Source organism: Cladophialophora yegresii (assembly GCF_000585515.1).
Source record: "Cladophialophora yegresii CBS 114405 chromosome Unknown aczIN-supercont1.1, whole genome shotgun sequence".
In the NCBI taxonomy this organism is placed as follows: domain Eukaryota; kingdom Fungi; phylum Ascomycota; class Eurotiomycetes; order Chaetothyriales; family Herpotrichiellaceae; genus Cladophialophora; species Cladophialophora yegresii.
Window position 1 is genome coordinate 85,408 of NW_006913045.1, and position 13,791 is coordinate 99,198.

At 54.5% G+C, this 13,791-nt stretch overlaps 5 protein-coding genes across 5 annotated transcripts; 1 reads left to right on the plus strand and 4 right to left on the minus strand.

Moving 5' to 3' along the window:
• Positions 1 to 3,807: 3,807 nt before the first annotated feature.
• On the minus strand, positions 3,808 to 4,426 carry A1O7_00032 (uncharacterized protein; the record flags this gene model as incomplete). The annotated part of the gene is made up of 2 exons (XM_007754074.1): positions 3,808 to 3,979; positions 4,050 to 4,426. The coding sequence occupies 2 exons, from the start codon at positions 4,424 to 4,426 to the stop codon at positions 3,808 to 3,810; spliced, it is 549 nt and encodes a 182-aa protein (XP_007752264.1).
• A 1,218-nt stretch (positions 4,427 to 5,644) lies between these two features.
• A1O7_00033 (uncharacterized protein) lies at positions 5,645 to 7,072 on the minus strand (the record flags this gene model as incomplete). Its single annotated transcript, XM_007754075.1, has 1 exon — positions 5,645 to 7,072. The coding sequence occupies one exon, from the start codon at positions 7,070 to 7,072 to the stop codon at positions 5,645 to 5,647; it is 1,428 nt and encodes a 475-aa protein (XP_007752265.1).
• A 522-nt stretch (positions 7,073 to 7,594) lies between these two features.
• On the plus strand, positions 7,595 to 8,470 carry A1O7_00034 (uncharacterized protein; the record flags this gene model as incomplete). The annotated part of the gene is made up of 2 exons (XM_007754076.1): positions 7,595 to 7,948; positions 8,000 to 8,470. 2 exons carry the CDS (start codon positions 7,595 to 7,597, stop codon positions 8,468 to 8,470), a joined length of 825 nt encoding a protein of 274 aa, XP_007752266.1.
• Positions 8,471 to 9,842: 1,372 nt separating this feature from the next.
• A1O7_00035 (uncharacterized protein) lies at positions 9,843 to 10,250 on the minus strand (the record flags this gene model as incomplete). Its single annotated transcript, XM_007754077.1, has 1 exon — positions 9,843 to 10,250. The coding sequence occupies one exon, from the start codon at positions 10,248 to 10,250 to the stop codon at positions 9,843 to 9,845; it is 408 nt and encodes a 135-aa protein (XP_007752267.1).
• A 1,074-nt stretch (positions 10,251 to 11,324) lies between these two features.
• Positions 11,325 to 13,154, minus strand: A1O7_00036 (uncharacterized protein; the record flags this gene model as incomplete). Its single annotated transcript, XM_007754078.1, has 2 exons — positions 11,325 to 12,880; positions 12,932 to 13,154. The coding sequence occupies 2 exons, from the start codon at positions 13,152 to 13,154 to the stop codon at positions 11,325 to 11,327; spliced, it is 1,779 nt and encodes a 592-aa protein (XP_007752268.1).
• Between the last annotated feature and the right edge of the window lie 637 nt (positions 13,155 to 13,791).

Sequence of the window (13,791 nt, forward strand, 5' to 3'; positions counted from 1 at the left end):
CATTGGATCCGAATGATCACATCTCCACACGGGGCCGACCGGGTTGATCAAAAATTTTCGGGCTCAACTTCAATGGGTATTGAATAGGAACAACGGGATATCTGATATTACTGCTTTCTTCGGGGTCAATCTCATGTGTCGGACCGCTGTTTTGAGCAGCGCAGGGCTGGTCCCGGGCGAAACCTCACAGCGATGGGTTATGTTATATGACTGCCTACGCAGTATGACACGGAAAGTACGATTAGTGAACGAGGACGGATCTACACGTTTGCATGCCGGAAAAGTCGCGCCCTCGATATTTCGGCCGGATACAGTACATGGCACGGTCGGGCGTATGAAGGGATATGACACAGGCCACGCTTGGGCCTATCAACGGAGAACGACAAAAGCTACGAGGAACGAACCCTGATGGAATCAATGGGATGACTTATGATGGGGGGGCTGGGACTTGGGACGGTGGAAGGTCTCGCAAGAAACGTACACCGAGGGTCTATGCTCCGAGCAGTTTTTGGTATGGAAACCGGCCAGAGAGGCATGGGCGCATGTACCGTGGTGTCATCAGGATATCAATGCACCAGATGGGCCAGGCTGTCCATCTGGCAAGCAATCCGAAAAAAACAGCATGATCTTGATTCCCTGTCAGACAGCGCCCCCCTGATGTCCAAGACCATGCCTGGCGATAACAACCTGCTGGGCAATAGTTCGCTAAGGGGAGAAGGCTCCAGGAATTCCAGATCCCAGTGACTCTTGTTGTGTGGCCCGATCTGCATCCCCGATCGTTATTATACAGTCCATCCCCATTGACTTGTGACACGTACACAGACCACTCGAGCTGCGCCGCTTGGACATTCCGTACCCGGAGAAGGCATCGACGACATCGCCCGTTGCAAATTGCTTGGTGGTCAGGCCACATGGATCAGCGTTTGCACGGGCATTCCAGGACTGAAGCACTCCGCGGGTTCTATTCCCGTCCTGCTCACACGGTCCGCCCGTTCGCATCCTTTATGCTCGCGTGTCTACTGTGTACTGTGTACTTGTAGTCTGTCGCAAGGCCCACCAAATCAGGCAACTCGAGTTTCTTAGGGTGTGTATCTGCGCAGATCGACGAACCGACACGACACAGACTTCAAGCCTTCCCCCGGGCCGTGCTTTCGTGCTCGCCCACGCCCTCACCTTGCTCGTGTTGGGACACGTGGCTCATCCTGCTTGATAGGAAGCGTTCGGGAGCGGCACGGCCGCCAGAACCAGATGGCTGCTGATAATCCCAGCTGTCCTATTCCCGGAGTTGTGTCTGTGTTCGGAGCATGGATGTGGTCAATGCAGCCAATGGACGCGATGTGCGATACAATATTGGGCGGCTCCAATTGTGTATCCTGGACATGTTGACCTAGGAGGATATCGTCGTGTAGTGGTAGATATTTCTTCATGCGCACGAGACCCACGATTGACAGGAGCTCGTGACCGGATTTGCTGGACCCGGATGGAGTGGCTCCTACGAAGGAGGCTCTGCAGGGAATGATCGTAAGCACGGTGGACAGTGGTTGACTCACCTGTAGAGCCCCTGGACTTGAGCTCGGCCTGTGTGCGTAGTAGGCAGTCACCCGGTACCCAATATCTCTTGCCTGGTTTAGTCGGTTCTGGCCAAAGCTTGACGTCTTCTCCCTTCGGATCAGGTGCCACGCCATCCTGGCGTCGATGGCCGTCCGCTGCGCCAGAAGATATCTGTTGGATCAGGAGCGACAATGCAGGGCGCAGAGTCGTGTATACGAGTCATGTATCCATGTATCTGAGCGCAGAGCGGACAAAGCTCAGCGCCCTCCCATGCAAAGTCGGCGTCGCTCTGGTTGCGCACAGGCTCGACAGGGCAGGATCCGAGAGACAAGGGGAGTACAGTGTGAATCTGCGGTGCGGCCACCAAACAGGCCGGTACTGACCGGTCTCGAAGGCGGTTTCGGCTTTGCTCTGCAACATGTCAATCTCAGAAACCTTCATAAACATAGGCATGTAGTGGTCATCGCAGAGGAGCCGCGCATAGTTGTGCAACATAATTCGTACAAGGAGGCCACATATGTTTTAAGCTTCTTCTTCAGCTGACAGAACCCTTTGAGCAGTTTCGGCATTGTCGGGTCCCATCACTCAGGCACGTCAGGGTACTTCGTTGACCAGGCGTGCCAGACGATCTCGCCGGACGATGGCAAAAGAGTCTCCTACCAGTCACACTCTCGCAGGCGGCGGCGTTCCCCTGCATGGGAGGAGACATAAGTCTCCGTGTTGTGAACCGAGCATTGCGAAGGTTCCACAAACTGTTCAGCAATATTGAGCATTGGCGTCACCTCGCAGCAAGCAGCACGCGGGCAAGTGTGTACTCCGCGTGATGGTGAGGATTCCAGCACTACCGTGTAAAGTGCGACTGCTTCTGAATCTTGCTGATGCGCCCATGTTACTGTAGCAGGACGCTACTCTGTACTTAGTGCTTGCCTGCTTGCACGTCCCGGGCCTACCGAGATTGCGGGCGACGGGGACAAGATGCAGGGAAAAGTTACTACAAGTCCGGAGTAGTTCTCAAACCCTTTGGCACGATGGGCTATTGGACCGGTGTCGCGTGTCCCATGGGGATGGTTGGCGGCTGAGCCCGAGAGCCATGGGTTCATTCTTGAAAGATAGCCAGAAAGGCCGACCGGTGCCGCAAGCCATGACCAACGGACTGTGGTTCTAGATTCGGGAGTCGGTCTCTCCAGCGGTTGTCGTATAAAAACCCCTTCTACGAAGTAGATAGAGTACGTACTGTAAAAGGCAAGGCCGCACGCACTATGTAGATTGTGTGGGTGTAGCGAAATTTGCGGTGCGAGATGAGGTCGCAAGGCGCGACTCGCAGAACCAGCATCCGGATTGACTTCTACCGCATGAGGTTCAAGTGGGCCTTATCTACCGGGTAGGATCCTTGAGACGATCACTTTCAAAAAGTCAAGCTTCGGTGGCCGCCCGGTTCTCTCCATGCTTATCGTCGGGCGACCGCAGCCGCCACGAAGAAAGGGGCACGTCGTGATCTGGGGTGAGCGATCATTTCAGCCCCCGCAATTTCAATAGGAGATCCTTCGCTTGAGGTGGTCGCAAGAGCAGTCTCGAAGGGGATGCCCTTTTACTGTAACGTCGTAGACTAATGCACGGCTTCAGGTACCTCCGAGGCGCCTACCTATTGTGAGAGTAGCGTTTGTGGTAGTCCTAGTAAGCTGACGGTTGTGCAGTGGCGGGTTTTGACAGCCAGCCACAGAAATTCGCTAAGTCAACTCGCCGTCCCTGACGATCCACCTACGTATCCTGGGGCTTGACCAGTGCTCGAGCCTGTCGCAAGGCTTTACGGCAGATGAGAAAGGAGACCACGAGCCAAAAGCGCCTTCGAAGCTGTACTGTATTGTGTAGAGTGATCAGAGAGTGGTTCCCTACAGGACTAGATGTCAGAGATTGACGGGCAGAGGCCCTGGACAGCTCGCACACCTGTGTGGGACGACTTGACTGGCGACAAAACTGGAACAAGAGAACAAGATCAAAGTAAAAGCCAACATGTTTTGTTGCAGCTCCAAATTATATGCATTACTGTGGTACCCAAGATCATAGCCCCAGTGTCAAGGTTGCTGCTGTGTAACTGGCACCCAAGCTGCGGTGCGTCAACGAATCATCCCGTCCATCGCAATGTAAATGAGGCGCAAGGCCCCTAGCTTTTGAAAGGTTTACGTGACTGTTTCCAGTGCCCTCGCTATGCGCTAACCCAGAAAACCAAACTCATTCCACGACCCAAGTCCCCATGATTTACTGGCCGGGAGGGGTGACAGTACCGCCGATGGCCTTGAACCATGCCAGGCTGTCGAACTCAGTGTAGATGGCGCTGATTTGCCAGGTGTCGGCCTTGCCTTGGCTGTTGGACGCGGTCAGGTGAGTGATACCGGCCACCAAGTTGCCGTTGCCAAAGTTAGCGTCCCATCTGTGGAAATAGATTAGCTATGTGCTCCCACCAATATTTCCCACCATGAGTCGGGACAGGGGGAACTCACCGGAGAGTGACGTTTTGGCAGTTGAAGGCATCAATAGCCAAGATCTCGAGGGGGACCGAGGGTTGGGCACCTTGGCCCGCCATAAACGCAGCCTTCGAGGGGAAGACAGGCGTGAAGGGATCGACAGGGAAGCCTTGCAGAGACTTGATCGAGTTAGAGTAATCAACCAGGTCTTCAGCGAGCAGGGCCTGGGCGTTTTCAGTGGTGTAGGCGACGATGAGCCCTTGGAAGCCTTCCGCGAGAGCGGTCGCAGCATCCTTGGTCAAGCACTTGGATGGGTCGGGCTTGCGTCCCCAGAGCCCACCCGCGCCCCATGGAGCAGCATAGGTGGAGGATATGAGGGTAGCGGCAGCGGCGGCGATGGCGAATGAGCGCATATTGATTGATTATTAGACGAGGTTGTTTGTTAAACGAATGGTCTTGGTTGGGCTGGTAACGAATGTTAAGTAAATGTTCTGAGTGAGTGCTGGACTGGAGATGTGAAGGGCAGAGGGTCTTGGTCTGGGGTGGGAGAACCTCTGTTATATAGACCGGCGGACGTGGTAAGGCTCGTATTGGACAGCCTACCCGCCTAATCTTAATATGGGCGACCTTAAAAGTCGATCTCGCCGTTCCTGCATGGCACTGCCTGGACGAATGCTGGCCAACCTCGCCAGCCTCACCAACAGCAAAAAGGACGGGCTTGGACAGCTGTCGCTAGCAGACGGCCCACCCCTTGCCACATGGTAACTGGAGACTGCAGAAAGTCTCGTTGCCACCGGATTGGGCGAGCCGTAGCCCACGGAGGATGACCTGCTGACAGTGCCAATTTTCCCACGGATTTCCCATATGCCCAGAGAGGAATTGTCTGTCGTTTCATGTGCCAAGTGAGGGGAGAGACTGTTGCTGCTGCGGTCCAGGCGGGACAATTAAACTTGGAAGCAGAGGGATTTAGGCTCGTCTGACAGCAGCTCGCCTCGGTCATCTCAGCCACTGATGTTCGAGGCTAGCGGAGGCGTCAACCTGGATAAGGTTAAGGAGTGTTATTCTGGTGGCCACCCTCCCCGATCGAGCATAGCAGGCAAGCTCTCAGAAGCTTGTTCCTAACTCTGCTAGCCACCAACCTAAGGGCGAGATCGGTGCCCGCGGTCAAGAATAAGGATGGTCTGGATCAAACGACCATGGTTTGGGCCTTGGTCGTCCAGAGGCCCAGTCAAAATTTGCTGACCGCGATCGGCCAGCAAGGCTCGTTGGTGTACACAGCATGGCCTCGTCTGGGTTTCGAGCCAAATCTCCAGACCTGCAACCTCCCTCCGGACCAGACACGCAGGACATCAATCGCTTTCTTTTGGCCGGAGTCCACGATCAGCCCAGCGCCGGACTGCCGAATAATGACACTGAGGAGAGCATCATCAAGTCAATGCCCGCTACGGAAAGAGTCGCAGGTGGTTGGTGTTCTGTCCAAGAAAGCTGCATTACATCTTGCCAAGCTGCTGGCGCCGAGAGATCTTTCCCGCTGTTGACGTGCTCTATGCTTTAGCAACCCTTTCTATTTGCTCGTCGGAGTTGACTTTACGGAGGAATTCGTACTTGGTGGCAGGGATCACGAACTGCGTTCAACCCACGCTACCCCTTGGAGGTGTGCTCTTGTCCGAAATGGTGACCAAGTCTGGACGATCAGCATCGGCCTCGGTCACTACTCGTGTCGTGCCATATGGCAGCTCTGCGCCTCCTCTCAAGGAATGCTTTCCTTTGATGAGCTGCATCAGCATAAAATTAAGAGCACATTTGATGCCTTGTTGCTCGCCGCGTTTCACGATATAGCCATTGATGTAATCAATTTCAGGCTGCTTGTCACGGCGGATGTCTTCCCGCATGCTGCTCGAGTTCTGGGCCGTACGCTTGGTCACACCCAAGAATAGCTGCTCAAGACGCTTGGCGGAAAAGCGGTGTCGGACATTAGGAATTCCTTCTAGCTCAGGTAGGCCACGAATGACCAGAGAAATCTCGGCGAGCAGCAATCTTTGAATGGGCAGCAGCTCATCATTGTTCAACATGGCACCGTTCGGGACGTCGAGGAGCGCGGTTAGAGGATTCAGGATACAGTTCGAGGCCAATTTCTCAAGCTGCAGCTGTAAAAGATCCAGGTAAGGAAATACGGCGCAGGCCAACACTGGCGACCTTGTGAGAGTGCGAAGGAGGTACCGCGACGAAAGATTGAAAAACAGTTCCTTGTCGGTAGGGTGATACCGCTTCCTCTCCTCTTCCGACAGCTGCCACAGATGCCGCACGGGGCCCTTTGGGGGCAGCGGATATCGATCACGGTCTCGACAGATCCCTAGCGCTACCGTGCCGTACCCGGCATGGACGACTGTACAGGGCTGTGACATGTACGCGCCATGGGAGACGATTCCCAACATGTACGTCGGCCGTGTCCCTGGATCTGTGAACACTGCTTGGTTGAGCTCATCAATTTGCCCTAGTCCATTTTGCATGAAACAGATGGTAGTCTTTGCGTTGACACGGTGCTTGATGGACCGAAGGGCCGCCACGGTTGTCGGACCTTTCACCGCAACAATCAGCGTGTAGATGAAGAGCTCGCCCGATGGCATCTCTTCCCCTGGTTCAACAGGATTGGTGCGGGATTTGTGGTATGGCGAGTCCGGTATGAAGCGCCATCGCGCTGAGCCGTCCTCGTGGACTCCCTCGAACAGGTCGACATCATAGCCAGTCTGCTGATCATTGATCTTGTTTTGTTTGTTAATCAGACTAATTACCCGGCCGCCTCTTTTGAATGCTTCGTACTGCTCGGATCGATGGATCATCAAGGTAATTGGCGGCGGATTAGGTAGACATCTCAGAGAATGAGCTACCAGCGTGCCAATGCTCCCCAAGCCAAGGATATGTACACGTCGAGTGAGGAGCTGTTCTTCGTTGGTGTCTGGCAGGTCAGAGTCCGCGAGCTGCTTCGACTCGAAAGTGGATTGTTCGGGTGACGGGTCGCGTGAACGAGACTCTTCCCACCAGGATTGGGATGTCGCCATGGTTTTGAACGACCGCAATCTAGGGTTAGAATGGGGGAACGGCTTCGTCCGCGGACTCGAGCCGACACCTTGAGACCATCTGCGCGCAGCCCGCGAGACTGGGCACAGAAGTAGTCGTCGCGACAGTTTGAAGGCGTCACTATGGACTGCTTACGTCTCGACAATAGGCCGCCGAGTGGTTTGAGTGAACCAGGGCGTCCTGATCGATAGGGCGTCGAGTTGTCCACCAGAGACTTGCGTCTTGCTGACACCGGAATGTCCGCTTGATTGCTGGCAGAATATCGGATTTTACATTCAATAGAAAGTGACGATCATGGTGACATGGGATAAAGTACTATTTACATGGTCTCCGCAGCCATTGAGTGGAAATTGATGCGGGGAGATTTTTCAGATCGGCCTCCTTTTAAACATCATTCATTCCGCACTCCATCTAACGCTACCGACGAGACCACGCCGCAAGCCGCACTGGCTGCGCTTACCCTTTGGCAGCAGCTGGAGGCCTAGTCTCGATCATCAATGACAATGGACACGAAAGCAACGATCGAGCTTGTTGACGAGCTACAGGAGAACATTGAGGATCTCGAGGACAATCTCGGATCTCTTCTCGGTGGTTCACTCGTCGCTACCAGCAGGAAGCTACCATTACTTGACCGCGCCAAACTCCATGTCCTGCTCGTATATTCTATCGAGTCATTGCTCTTCTCATATCTTAGGCTCCATGGCGTCCCAGTCAAGGAACATCCAGTCTTCAAGGAGTTGACGAGAGTCAAGCAGTACTTCGAGAAGATCAAAACAGCTGAAGCGGGTCCAGAAAGTGCTCCACCAGCCGTCACGTTGAACAAGGAAGCTGCAGCAAGAGTTATCAGGCACGGGCTGGTAGGATTTCATTTCAACCGTTGCGCTTGACGTTCAGCTGACTGTTTCTAGGCCGGCAACGAAAAGTACGACCTAGAACGCGCCGAACGTGAAGCACGCGAGAAGGTCCTTGCCAACAGAAAACTGAGAGAACTTGAGTCAAAGATGAAGGAACAAGCAGCTCAAAACAGTGAACAAGCCATGAGTGCGACCGATGCCCTGACACAAGCTGCTCAATTGGCCGCGGGCCCGCTGCATCAGCCCCAAGACAGTGCGCCCGACTTGGACAGCGATGCTGAGACCGGTTCGGACGAGGAAGGTGAGATAGCAGAAGAGCAGCCTGCGGAGTCCCAACCACAGCAAGGCCAGAAGCGAAAAAGATCCAGTGCAGCTACGCGCCGAGCCAAACGGAAGAGAGAGGCTGCTTTACCCGGCGCGAAAAGTGAGGAGCAGATGAACAAGGCCTTGGGCCGACAATCCGCTCGCAAAGCTAAGAAGGAGGCGAAGAAGGCGGCCAAGCGGTCTGAGCCAGCAGCTGGCTAGCGTTCACTCAGCAGTAAGCACGGACGTTCAGCGAGCACCATCCGTCTTGGACAGCCCATGGCAAGGTCAGCGTACGAGGTGCAGCTTCCCATCATCATGCTTGCTTGCACTTTACGTGTCAACACGAACGCACCTGTGATCAGGGACTGCTCTGCTTTCTCCCGCATGGAGTGCCTCGCTGTACCGGAACTCGATAAGGTAGCTCTGATGAGCTTGAACCCGAGAGCTTCAGTACAAGATCTTTCGATCTAGAAGGATGCTCCTGTCTATCACCGAAGGCTCGCTCCCCATTGCGAGGATAGCACCGAGCCTGCTGCCAGGGTTCTGTCATGCTGCGTTGCGCCCAACAATGGGCGTCGAAAGCACAGAGGTATGCTTTCTACGACCTTGTCACCAGGGCAGATTGTTGACTTGTCAAACCCAAGAGAACACAGCCCTTTCATGGTCCACTGCGATGATCAACATGAGAAAAGGTGCTTGTCCTTCGAACCACATCACCTCTTTCTGGGCACTGGAGGAGGACATGGCGAATCCTTGAGAATCCAGAGACGTTAAACCACCTTATCGTAGCGTATCCATCTGTTCCATGCCATCTGCGTCTCCCGATAAGCCCTCGAATCGACTTGAATACGCTAGATGTGTTTCTCTTACCGCCGATATCCCCTTTATCTGCAGCGTTCGATGATACACAAGTGGTCCGTCAGCGCCACAGGCAAAGCGTGCACTGTGGTCCATCGCTTCCGGAGTACTCTGCAGAAAGACGACTCCTCGGTCGCGGAAGCCTATTGTTGGCAATGCAGCTAGGGAGCTCTTATCTTTCGGTTGAAAGACAGGCGACAGAATCGCTTCCGCATCGACTTGAACCCTTCCAATGACGCCACACTCACCAAGGCTCTGTTGTATGTCATGATTTGGACCCGTGTCTTCGCGCAGGGAGGTCGAGTTAAGCCAGACAGAAGACGAGATCTCGTGGTCGAAAGGCAAGGTCATGGATGATCCTGGCGAGGCACCAACATGCAACCACCGCAACTGAGCCGTTAATCCCTCTGAGGCCACTTTACCATGTTGGATGCAATCTCCTATTTTGACATCGGATGCATCATCGTTGAATCATCTGTCTGATCACATGTTTACTGGGCAAGTCAAGAGCCTTAGCTTGAAGCGCAAGCACATCAGCACCGTCCGTCTTCGTGCGAAGTGAGCTCTCGGGCGCCGTTTGCGGAACATCCCAATGCGAGGAGAGTACCTCGTTCGTTCGAGGTGTATCTCTGCCCCTCTTCCTATTCATTTCCTTCTCTTTCGATACGACTGACGGATCTTCGTCGTTAAAGCGTCCTCATGCTGGATCCAGTCAGTTAGATACAGAGCTAGCCTAGGCTTTCACGTCGGTGACCCCCTCAATGATGACCCAAAACTTCTTCACCTTCCCCTGCTCGACGATCAACACATCCGCACCCTTGACCCTGACTTTGACGAGTCCGTCGTCTCCCACAGGCCCCAGTTCCCAGGCCAGATACAACATGTCGTGATTCCTCGTCACACCGCCCTGGGGCACGAATCCCCACCCCGGGCGCTCATCGAGCAGTTTCTGGGCTTCCGCGTTCACGGCGTCGTGGCCCGTGTGCGTCGCGTCGGGTGCATAGAAAGTGACGTCCGAGTGGTACGTTTCCTTGACAGCCACGAGGCGTGATTGAGGGTCGCGGTTTGAGAAGACGTCCAGGAGATTGCCGTATGCGAGCTTCTTGGCCGTCTCGTCGGGGATGATATATGCTTGTGCCATTTGGGTATGCGTGTGTGCTATGTGTGCTGCGTGCGCGGATGCCGACGTGGCGATGAAATCGGTGAACCCCGACTCTTTCGTTCCTCTCTCTCTATATGCCTTTTTGCAGTCTCGCCGCATTCCCAGGGAAACGATCGTGCGACCGCAGCAGCAGCGGAGCTTCACTTGCTTGCTGCACAAGGATTTTACCATGGAGTAGATATTGATGTAGGTGATCGATGCTGGGACCTAACGTGCATACGCCCTGAATTCCAGGTGAGGCATCCCAATGGCACTGAAACCCAGGAGCGAGTCGCGTTTTTATACACCGTCCACGGCCCAGGTAAGGCGCGGGCCCACGGTGACACGAGAGTATTGCTACATCGCATTCAGGGCATCAGTCGCCTGATACACAGGGACACCACTGGTTCTGGCAAGGAACGAAGTCCACTCTCGAGCCCTTGTCTCTGCCGTTTATGTAACGCACGGCCGTATTGGGCAATGACTTTCTTTCCGCTTAAACAGCCAGATGCTCGAGGAGAGTCCGTCCTCGCTTCGGTTCGACATTCTGGCTTCCACAAACCCACGTCTTCGTTTCTCTACAAACTGTTACTCGCCATTGTTGAGCGGGGCTCGTGTCTCTCCACCAAGGCTGGCCAGAAGCAGGGGCTGTAAGCCAAGGGAGCCTAGGACAAACCGGCTGGTGGAGGCGTGCGACGAAATCCCCAGTGACGGCGAACCCTCGATGACTGGCCTGCCGTGTCAGCTCTCAAGGCCGAAGCTCAGAATGCATCATGTAATATAGGTACTCGGAGTGAATGAAGACGGCCAAGACAGTCGACATCTCGAAAATTGTCTAGACAAAGACAATGGAACTTGCCAGACGGTCAACGCCGATCCGACGTGGCCATTGTGCATGCCCCTAAACGACAGGATGTAAACGCCTATATCCCTCGAGTCACACTTCGCCTCCCGGCCCCAATGCTCTTTACTCATGGTACTGAACATACGGAAGACACCACTTTCGCGGGCGTCCAGTCTTCGCCGACATGACAGAAACATAACATGCAGGCTTGAAGCATTTCGGCGACGAGCTTAGAAGCGACTAACATCTCTACCAAAGATCTTGACAGTCAGCCATTGCCACGCAACGTTCAGCCGATTCCGCCAACTGAGCGTCATAGTCAGATATGCGCCTCTCCAGACCAGGTACGCAGACAGGCCTTTGAGACCCTTAGGGGACGCGCCATCCTTCCCATTCCCAGAGCCCTGGAAAATCGCACTGGATCCACCGAGGTAGGTCAAGACACCCATATCTTTGAAGCTAAAGCCAGGAGCGCGAGCAAAACCGTCAGCTTCGGGATGTTTATTTAGAGTCTTACCAAGCCAGATTGCTTCTTGGTTTGCAACCTGTGCAGTGGCCGGCAGAGCACCGGACATCAGTTTCGAGCTGTCGCCCAATGCAAACACGTCATTCATATAGGCCTTTGGCTTGTCGTGTTCGTCCATACCCGCTGCGCACTCAGTGGTCAGATTGACTCGAAAGTGGTCGTCCACAAGTAGAACTCCGCTCCTAGCATCTCGATGGATAATCCACTGCCTCTGCATCGGGTCTGCGACTTCTCCCTGGATATTCTGCGCCGAGCCTGTCGGGTACCTTCGGACATGATCGAGGGCCTTTGCCACGAAGGGATTGTTCATGTTCCCTGTCGACCAGACGCACATCCCGATGCCGACATCGCCTTCTTGTTTCGTGCGGATGGTGTACACCCGTCCTTTGACTTGGCTATCTTGGTCGTTGCGAGCATTTTCGTCGTTGGGTAAACCCTTCCTGAGTTCTTCGACCTGGTGCGAGGTTTTGATCTCGATATTCTGCCGTTGGTACTGTTTGACCGCGTAATCAGAGAGCGAGGCGTCGAACATGGGGAGCACCTTGGGCGCAACATCATAGAGGCTGATCCGGACGTACTTCATCAGGTGCGGATGGAGTTTGGACATGTCTTCCCGGATCAGATCTGAGAGGCAAGCTGCAAACTCCATGCCTGTGGGACCACCGCCCACGATTGCGAAGTGGAGGAGATACTTCTTTGTCTCTTCCGGCATGATGGGGAGCAGGGCAAGCTCGAACAGCTCGAGGATTCGTCGACGGATGGAAACAGCATCACGAACATCTTTCAAGAACCACGCGTTCTCCCTCACCCCCTTGGTACCGAAAGTCTGACTGTAGGTTCCCACGGCGATCACTAACTTGTCGTAATGGATGGGAAACGTTGGCACTTGATTTGACCCCGTACCACCCATCTGCACCTTCTTTTCCCACGGCCCATGAGGAAATTTGGGATCGATGGCCAAACCGTTGTTTGTCTGCTGTTCATTCTGCTTCCTTGGTCCCGTCAAGGCATGCCCAACGTCCGGATCCAGCACCGAAGGCTCGATGGTCACTATCTTATCCGCAAAGTTAACGTCATCGGCCCATCCTTGTATGAATTCCACGCCACTCTTCGGCTTTCGTATCGACTCGAGGACGTGGCGGAATTCGAGGGTGCCAACAGTGGTGTCGTTGAGGAGAGGGGTGAAGACGAAGTAGGTGCGAGGAGAGACGACGACGACGCGATATTTCCTCTTGTCCAGCTGCCGAGCGAGGACATATCCTGGCAGAAGTCAGCGTCTGAATGCTTCCGAGGACCACGGGAGTCGTGTACCCGCCCAACCACTGCCCAAGATGACGACCTTTTCACGCTTGTCATTGGGGTCTCTGTTTGCATCCTGGACCACGTCGGTGGAAGTGGCAAGCCTGCGCTTCTGCACATCATACCGGTGCCGTAGAGGACTAGACCTCCACGCTCTCGTCGACCGGTGACTTGTACTTTCCAGTTGCCTCTGCCATCGCGGCAGCAGCGGGGCACGAAGTGTGAGAGGCTTCATGTCGACGGCGTAGGGGACTTCTCAGAGTTCAGACCTACCGGATAGACACTAAGCAATACATTGTGTCAAGTTCCCAGAAAAATTAGACTAGAATCAGGACCGTTGGGAGCGCCATTGATGGATGTCTACGCCTGCCACGGGCGGATATTACTTACGTTGTGGCCCCAGCAAGCGAGGTAAGCTTCGCCGATAGGGAATACACGATGTTGCTTGCCTGGCCAAGCGTAAATATCTGCGTCATATTGACATCAAGCTGATATGATACAGCCATCGAAGCCGGCAAAGGCTCCGAGGGACAGTAAAATGGGTGAAGACTGCGGAGTAGACGAATTCGTACGAGTCCTGGAGCGATCAACAAGCTCGAAATCAAATGATGATGAAACTCAACTCAGATCCGCCCGGCACCACAGGTGCAAGGTCCCGGCAGCCGAAGGGGATGCGGGCTTGGGCCATGGCCGCCATGCTAAGTAGTTACAGGCACGACCCCAGGTGTTTCGGGCGCCTGCTCCGCTCTCCGTGACTCGATCCTCGTTCGCCGAAGGTGCCTCCGGCACTAAGCCCGGCGAATTCGGGTTGAATCTCTGGCCTCACCAAGCCCGAAACGACAACGAGTCACGATAGGTACAGAACCTGGTAG